This window comes from Pseudorasbora parva, chromosome 4 (genome assembly GCF_024679245.1).
Source record: "Pseudorasbora parva isolate DD20220531a chromosome 4, ASM2467924v1, whole genome shotgun sequence".
NCBI lineage: Eukaryota > Metazoa > Chordata > Actinopteri > Cypriniformes > Gobionidae > Pseudorasbora > Pseudorasbora parva.
The window spans coordinates 6,498,344-6,507,374 of NC_090175.1; the positions used below are offsets into that span (position 1 = coordinate 6,498,344).

The following is a 9,031-nucleotide window of genomic DNA, read 5'->3' on the forward strand; positions in this document are numbered from 1 at the left end:
CACCTTTAGATACTTTAAACAACTTAACTTCTGTAATTCACACATCTTTGGATCGTGAGAGAAACCAGACCTGAAGGAAAGACTCTCTGGCTCTGGATTCAATCCAGGATCTTCTTGCTGTGAGGAGCCAATGTTTCCGATTATAGAGGCACAAGATAATAAAGGCTATAAACAAATTACTATTGTGCCAAATAAGAACTCAAAAACCAACATCAGATGCTCACTTTCTGATGATTTAGTTATCATCAACTGACAACACCTGATGTCACTTTAGCTTTGCTTTCTCAGCCTCAACTCTTGTGTTTCACACACACAGTTACAGCAGCCTAAGAAACACTAACACACACACACAGGGACCAAGAGCCCAACTAAAGCAAACGCTTCCCCCCACAATGGTGACATCAAATGAACCATAAATCCTCAACATTTAAATATCTGTTAATTTTGTTTTCATGATTTTTGGATAAACACACATTGTCTTTGAGTTGCTTTGCAATTACAAATAGAACATATGTCCACAATGAGCAGATTTGAACTAGTGTTTAACCTTGAGGTCCATGAGGGTCTATATCAGACGTGCAGATCACGTCCAAAACAGACGTCATAAAAACTTTCATTCTGACTCCTCAGTGGACGTCTTTTCAATGTCTGCCTCTAGTGGCAAAGACGTTGAAAAGACGTCTTTTGGACATAATTTTGCTTAGTGGGAAACACCACAAAAGGAAAGACAAAACTATTGCAACATGCGTTTCATGCAGACTTTAGATGTTCTTGATATTGTCATATCACACACTTTGTAATGAGTGTTTTATACCGAGACTCTGAAGGGCATCCCAGGTTTGAAGTAGTGTGGTGTTTTTTTGAAGTGGATGGTGTACGGTGACGTCACAATCTGAATGCCTCTCCTTTCTGCTTTCACCATTTCACTGCCTGAAACACACACACACACACTCTTATATATAAATCACATGTGCATACAGATGTACAGTATCTGTTGAGTCTTACCACTTTCTGTTAGAAGACTGACTGAAACATAGATTGATCGTCCGACCAGCTGGTTAATGTCTCTAAAGGTCTTAGTGATCATCTCTCTGGTCAGTTCTGCAGTACCTTCTCCTTCAGTTATCTATTTATGTATGAGAAAGACAACATCAGTCTAGAAGATGAGGTTAAATCTTTTAAGTCGTCCTTTAAGTGAGGAAAAATGAGATTGATCCCAACTTGTAAACTCTTTAATTTCTCTCACCTGAACCTTTTGAAGAGAGGAAGTAATACTTGTTTTCTTCTCACCGTCCATCACACCAAACACCACAAACGCATTTCCTTCCACCTTCTGTCCAAACAGGTAGCTATAAAAGCACATACAATTTCTGCTGTAAAAACTGAACAGTGAAGATGACTGTCCCTGATCCACACCCACTTTCAACACATAAGAAAAGCATCCTCTCCGCGCTGTCCACACAGATTTTGATAGTTGAACAGTTAAATAAAACTAAAACCAGTTGTGTGCCAAAGAAGAAGGCTGATTGGTAATGTGGGTGCAGATGCGAGATATCACAAACATTAATGTAGGTTATAATCAACTGCCTTTAGAGAATAAAACCCTTTCTACACAGCAAAAACTCCAGTGTTAAATTAACTCTCCTCAGAGTTTATTTGGCTCCACACTCAAGAGTGTTAAAAGTAACTCTGAAGAAGTGTTAAAGGTAATGAGATAATTAAGAGATTAATTAAGTGATGATTGACCATTAGTGATGAACACCTGATGATAACAAGCAGAATCACTGAAGGAAAGAGTCACCATTTTTAAGTCACCATTATGGAGATCAGTGTTTGCTTTAGTTGGTCTCTTTACTTTATAACATTAGTTTTTGCCTGGCTGATTTAAAGCAGCCATACAAGTGCAGAGAAAATGTGACCAAGTGTTGATGGTTATGTTTTGACATAATCATCATGAGCTGAATCACTGATGTCATTTAAAGCCTAATCTTTGAATTAGGTTTACTTTATTGATTATAGCAGCTCTGTGATACTACAGCATAAGTTCTGATGTTTACAATATAATCAGAGGAATTTAAAAAAAATATTCTGGTCTTAAAAAAAAAGGTTTGAATATCTGTCATTCAGCCACACAGAGACATCAATAATCAGCGTATGAATCTCAACAATGGTGGCCATCTAAAAGCTTTTGCAGTGCATTCTGGGTGCACCAATCAAAACTCACCCATGGCTCCCAGCATGCATTGCAGCATGCATAAATTATAAGATGAACTGATTTAGTGATTTCTTTCTATTCCCACCATTTTCTTTTCTTTTTGCTGTTTTGTGTGACTTTTCAGTAGCTTGTTTTGTGATGTTCAGAGTTGATCTGTGTATCTGATATGCTGTTTGTCACCATTGTTGAGATTCATACACTGATTATTGATGTCTGTGAGTGTCTAACGCAACAAAGTAGTTTGAAATCTTTTTTGTGCAGAATCTTATCCTATTAACTTCACACAGCTTTTGTAAGTAATAATGTAAAATCAACACATGACCCATATAGCTAGAAAAATGTCTCAGAATCATATTAATAGTTGATCCAGTCACCAAATGATGTTTATGAATGATTAACTCCTGAACAGATTTTCTCTGTGCTTTCTTTCCCAACATGTGTGTTCCAAACACACAGCGAAAGCAGCCAGAAAAAATAACTAATGTTAAAAAGCCAAGGGTCAAGGGCCCAACTAAAGCAAACACTGATCTCCATAATGGTGACTTACAAATGGTGACTCTTTCCTTCAGTGATTCTGCTTGTTATCATCAGGTGTTCATCACTAATGGTCAATCATCACTTAATTAATCTCTTAATTATCTCATTACCTTTAACACTTCTTCAGAGTTACTTTTAACACTCTTGAGTGTGGAGCCAAATAATCTCTGAGGAGAGTTAATTTAACACTGGAGTTTTTGCTGTGTAGTCTCTGTCCATTGCTTAGTCAGGTTGTTTGATGAGAGAGAGAGATTATTAAACACTTTAAAGGGATATTTCACCCAAAAATAAAAATGTGATGTTTATCTGCTTACCCCACAAATAATGATTTTTAACTCAAACCATTGCAGTCTGCCAGTCGTATAATGCATGTCAATGGTAACAGATGAGAGTATAAGAACTATGAGAGTAAAAACAAACAAAAATACGAATCGATATTAAACCCAGTGGCTCGTGGCGACACATTCCCACATAGCAACATTGTGTCGGCCCAGATCTGGCCCTCATCTGGCACATGTGGAATACGGATCTGGCCCACATGCTAAGATGAATGACGGCCCTTGAGTGGCCCACTCCTGTTTGCCAGATCTGGGCCACAAGCAGGCCATAACAATGCCACATGTCAGCCAAGAGCAAAGAAATAAACCAGAACTGGACCTTATCTGAGTCACAAAATCTGTGTATAATAAATATGGAGTCATCGCAGACTTAATAAGCCTGTTAACAAGAAGAATAACTGAAGGAAAGTGGAGGACAGAAAAAGAGACGAGCAGAAACACAAGAACTACAACTGACTTCAGCCACAGCTTTAGATGAAATCAACTGAAGATAAAAGAAGACATTAAATCTCTGAAGATCTCATCAGAGGATTAAACAACTCCACAAACAGCATTACCAGCTTCACACATTACTAACCAGACTGACTTTATTTCTGTCAGACGACTACAGAAGCTCTTATTGAGAATTAACAGAGGTTTAGATGTTGATGATTTATTGAAAATAATGAAGTCACCATTATGGTGATCAGTGTTTGCCAAACTGATGAAATCACGTGACATCGGTGACCTAGATCTTTGATTGATTCACTGATTCATTTAACCATTTGATTCTTTTTGGAGGCACACGGAGGAGAAGACAATGCTGAATAAAATCATAGTTTTTGAAATTTATGGACCAAAATATATTTCCGATGCTTCAAGAGACTCTAATCAACCAACTGATGTCTCATATGGACTACTTTGATGATGTTTTTATTAGCTTTCTGGACAAGGACAGTAAAGTGTCCATTGACCGCAATATGCTCTGGGACTAAAATATCTTAAACTGTGTGTGAAGATTACCGAAGGTCTTACGGGTGAGGAACCACATTAGGGTGAGGAGTTAATGACATCAATTTCATTTTTGGGTGAACTAACCTTTTAATGGCGTCGCTTGCAAATCGCAACAGCACGAATTACGTGACCAGCAACATGTTTCTGCTTCAAATACTGTCTGTAGTTAGCAGTGTGTGGTGTTTTCAGACATTTTTTTTAATTAAATTGCATTTGTCAGTTCCGCACTCGTATTCTGCCTGACAAAATAAAAAGCTTGCACTGAAGGTGGAGTGGTTTGACCAATCAGATGAAAGGGTGTTTCGGTGCCGCCCACGTGTGGAAACAAAATATCGAACCCATAAACTGATTTGTAAACCACAAACGAAAAAAACAAATCGAGCCAAAATCGAATTTTTCGTTTTTAAACTAATAAACAAATAAACACGCTGATTTATCTTTTCTCGTTATTCCATTCCAAACAGGAAATTAAATGATCAGATGATACACAGACCCTTTTCTTAGTCCTGCGCTGCTACCGCTGTACGGATTCCTAACGCGTTTATTGCAGCTACATTTAATCTTTTATTAATCAAACAACCAGACTAATGGCTCGACACAACCTGTCCTAGAGCAGAGCCTAGGCAGGACTTCTACCTCTCACTGAGGAAAAAAAAGGAGAAGAAATTCAAGCTGAATTCTTGTTTTTATTTTGGTTTAATTATAATATTTTTTTAAAAACAACAAAAAGAAAGTTTTTTTGTTTTTTAATACCCGTTTCTAAAAGGAAAATCAAATGGCCAAAAGATATACTGACCGACTGACAACAGCTGAAACAATATTCATATGACAAGTGAAATAGAGAATAACCACAAATGAGATAAATAAAATACATAAATAAATAATAATATATATATATATATATATATCTTTTGAACAATCTTTTGTAATCAGAACAAATGTTTTCTTACTTGGCTTCAATGTCGACTGTCAGACTCTGATCACTCACGTAGAAGAATGATCGACGGGGTTTTAATTTCACTTCAAAATTTGGAGGCACTATAAAGCAAACCAGATGAAAGACACAAATAAATAAATACATGATTTTAGTTATCATTGTACTTACACAACATACAGTGTGTTAAAACACATCTTACCATATTCTTTGACCTCAAAGTCAGCAAAAAACGTCTTCTGAGGAGAGTTTGTGTACCGAGTGACCACCTTCCACATCCCGGTACTGAAACAAAACACTTTAATCATAAATAATCATTACATCAGATCAGGGCAATCTTATGACACAGATCACATCTATGAGTATTAGCTGTGCTGTGTGTAGACCAATTCAAGAGTTGTTATCCTGAGATAGACAACACGAATCATTAAATAAAGTTCACTCAGGTTAAGCACCCACATAGCAACATTGTGTCATTCTGCTTGTTAAAAGGGTTCATAAGGCTGAAATTACTCCATATTTATTATCCACAGATTTTGTGACTCAGATAAGGTCCAGTTCTGGTTTATTTCTTTGCTCTTGGCTGACATGTGGCATTGTTATGGCCTGCTTGTGGCCCAGATCTGGCAAACAGGAGTGGGCCACTCAAGGGCCGTCATTCATCGCAGCATGTGGGCCAGATCCGTATTCCACATGTGCCAGATGAGGGCCAGATCTGGGCCAACACAATGTTGCTATGTGGGCAGTTTCAGTCATCAGTGTTTCACACACAAACATACCTGGCAATCTCAGGAATGGCGTATCTTCCGGACTTCATCCCTCTGTTTGTAAATATCTTCTCTGATGAAACTGTGATGCCCTGTGGATTCTAAAGAAACACAGAAATCAGCATCAACACAGAGTTTAAAGAGATCAGTGCAATGCTCATTACAGCTGAAATATAGTGTGTGTGTGTGTGTGTGTGTGTGTGTGTGTGTGTGTGTGTGTGTGTGTGTGTGTGTGTGTGTGTGTGTGTGTGTGTGAGCCTGTTTATGTGGTTTATGAGGACACAAATTTGTATAACTACATGGGTATTACACTGGTATTACACTATAAATGTGGTTTATGAGGACATATCAAATGTCCTCATAATTCAAATGGCCTTAAAAACTACTAAATGATGTTTTTTTGAGAAAGTAAAATGCAGAATGTTTCCTGTGATGGGTAGGTTTAGGGGCAGGGGCAGTGTAAGGGGATAGAAAATACGGTTTGTACGGTATAAAAACCATTACGCCTATGGAGAGTCCCTGTAAACCACATAGACCAACATGTGTGTGTGTGTGTGTGTGTGCGTGTGTGTGTGTGTGTGTGTGTGTGTGTGTGTGTGTGTGTGTGTGTGTGTGTGTGTGTGTGTGTGTGTGTGTGTGTGTGTGTGTGTGTGTGTGTGTGTGTACCATGATCTCCACAGTGACTTCAGACTGACTGTGTGGTTTCATGTTGGGCGCCAGGGAGAAAATCCTGTAATAAACTGAAAAAGAAAACTGAAATATGAGTTCAGATTGTTTGGTTTCCTCAGATTCAAAAACTGATAAAAGCAGCAGTCAGTTTAATGATTAATTATGTTTCTTTAAAAAAAACTAAGTTTGGGAGGAGCACATTCAAATGATCTACTCAATCATGATGTCATTCCAATCAGCTCAAGTGGAGGATCACAAATAATAATAATTAATTAATAATTCATTACATTTATATAGCGCTTTTCTAGGCACTCAAAGCGCTTTACATAGAAGGGGGAATCTCCTCAACCACCACCAATGTGCAGCATCCACTTGGATGATGTGACGGCAGCCATATTGCACCAGAACGCTCACCACACACCAGCTGATTGGTGGAGAGGAGACCGAGTGATTAAGCCAATCAGGATAGGGGGAAGATTAGGAGGCCATGATGGACAGAGGCCAGTGGGCAAATTTGGCCAGGATGCCGAGGTTACACCCCTACTCTTTATCGAAGGACATCCTGGGATTTTTAATGACCACAGAGAGTCAGGACCTCGGTTTAACGTCTCATCCGAAGGACGGGTAACGGATAACTGACCAATGTTCCTCAACAAAGTTTGCAACATAATTTATTTTTAATTTTGAAAGTTTAATAATAAACAGATTTATGTAATGCTGATGTAACATGTTTTAAAATTCACTGTTATATTTGTCATGTTTTAAGCACTGAATCGTACCTGTGCTAGCAGGCGTGTAGATGGGCTTGTCTGTCTGAACAAATATATATCCAGACTGGAATGAGACCATGACCACTTTCTCCAGAGTGTGGGATGGAAATTGAGCTTGTAGATACACATACTGCTTCTCCTCAGGATCATCAGAGAAGAGTTTCTGATCATCAGGGATCTAAAGAACAGATAATCAGCCTGAGTTTTGTCTGATAATAAACTAATGAGAATCACTGCACTGTAATTCTGAAGCTCTCACCTGTATATCTGTAAGGATCTGGTAATTGTTGCCTGCACTCAGTCTCACTGATTTGGACAGTATCTCCTTGTCTTTCTTTGGGAAGTTCTTTACTGAGATCCTTACATTTAGGTCTGCTCCAAAGTAATCCTGAGCCTCCACAAACACGTTCTCTGAGGAACCCACTCTCAGCAAATTAGGAGCTGACAGAACGTATCTGAGGAGATCAAATCAAATCTTAAAAACAGATCTATTAGTAAGTCTATGAACAAACGGTGTGTTTAATACTCACAGCGGGTCACACAGTGTGAGGAGGGGTGAGGAGAGAAGAACAACAGTCACACACACCAGCTTCACGTCCATCCTGTCTGTGTGTGTCTCTTCCTGTAAGTGTCTGTGAACCTGCAGAAGCTCAGGTTTATACCCGCCCTGTGACCCTCAGAGTCCAAACTGCTATCTCTCTCTCTGTGTTTGCATTTGTATTTGAAATCAGTAACACAAGTTTTAGAAATAAACTGCACTTCAGTTCACCGGTGTACAGTACAAGTCAAGCCACAGGTATTTATATACAGAACTGGTAACACTTTACAATAACAGGACATGAATAATCATGTATTAATACATGAACTAATAGTTAATTCAACATGAACTCATGATTAGTTAAGATGTGAACTAATCATGAATAAATGAGGAGCTACACAGCAAAAACTCCAGTGTTAAATTAACTCTCCTCAGAGTTTATTTGGCTCCACACTCAAGAGTGTTAAAAGTAACTCTGAAGAAGTGTTAAAGGTAATGAGATAATTAAGAGATTAATTGAGTGATGATTGGCCATTAGTGATGAACACCTGATGATAACAAGCAGAATCACTGAAGGAAAGAGTCACCATTGTTAAGTCACCATTATGGAGATCAGTGTTTGCTTTAGTTGGGCTCTAACTAATGAACTGTAATAAGTTAATGTCCGTGTGACCCAGTTGTATCATAAATAGTGGTCTAATATCAAAGCTGGAGTCTTTAATCTTTTTAATTATACTAAATCTGTCCAGATCAAGAGTTAATTAAACACTGGGGTTTTTGCTGTAAAGTGTGTGACGTTTTAATGAGCAGTGAATGTTGAATTACAGTAATCTGGGGCCGTCTGTGATCCTTGACCCTAAAGGGGGTTTAAGCAAAAACAGTCATGGAGAATCCACTGCCAACTGATCAGTAAATCTCTCGACCTCTCAAAGATCAACAGAGCGGCTGCCAATTTACCAAAGGTTGAATTTACACAGTCAGTTTCTGGAGGTCATTTACGGGAAATCTGAATTTAACTCTTCAAATCAAATAAAATCCACATGATATACAAAACTGCACTAAATTTAACTGACAGCTCTGTTTCAGACGGAGTTTTTGATTCTGAGATTTAATTATTATCATTATTATTATTATTATTATTATTATTATTATTATTATTATTATTATTATTTCAAAGACTCGATTTATATTTGATTTATAAATTATATAAAAATACAAAACTACTACACTATCTACGTCACTCACAGTCTCATGCCGGAAGAGGGCGGAG

General features: G+C 38.0%; 1 protein-coding gene across 2 annotated transcripts in view; it reads right to left on the minus strand.

Moving 5' to 3' along the window:
* The window catches only part of LOC137072758 (complement C3-like), an 83,904-nt gene extending 75,975 nt beyond the window's left edge, over positions 1-7,929 (minus strand). The window contains exons 1-10 of one of the 2 annotated variants that reach the window (XM_067440681.1): positions 7,754-7,929; positions 7,483-7,678; positions 7,233-7,401; positions 6,451-6,524; positions 5,797-5,885; positions 5,220-5,302; positions 5,034-5,121; positions 1,247-1,349; positions 1,006-1,126; positions 815-930 (exon numbers count right to left, since the gene is read on the minus strand). In XM_067440681.1, the coding sequence (XP_067296782.1) occupies positions 815-930; positions 1,006-1,126; positions 1,247-1,349; positions 5,034-5,121; positions 5,220-5,302; positions 5,797-5,885; positions 6,451-6,524; positions 7,233-7,401; positions 7,483-7,678; positions 7,754-7,824 (1,110 nt within the window). In that variant the 5' untranslated portion in view covers positions 7,825-7,929. The remainder of the gene's footprint in view (positions 1-814; positions 931-1,005; positions 1,127-1,246; positions 1,350-5,033; positions 5,122-5,219; positions 5,303-5,796; positions 5,886-6,450; positions 6,525-7,232; positions 7,402-7,482; positions 7,679-7,753) is intronic. The other variant, XM_067440680.1, reaches the window with a different exon arrangement.
* Between the last annotated feature and the right edge of the window lie 1,102 nt (positions 7,930-9,031).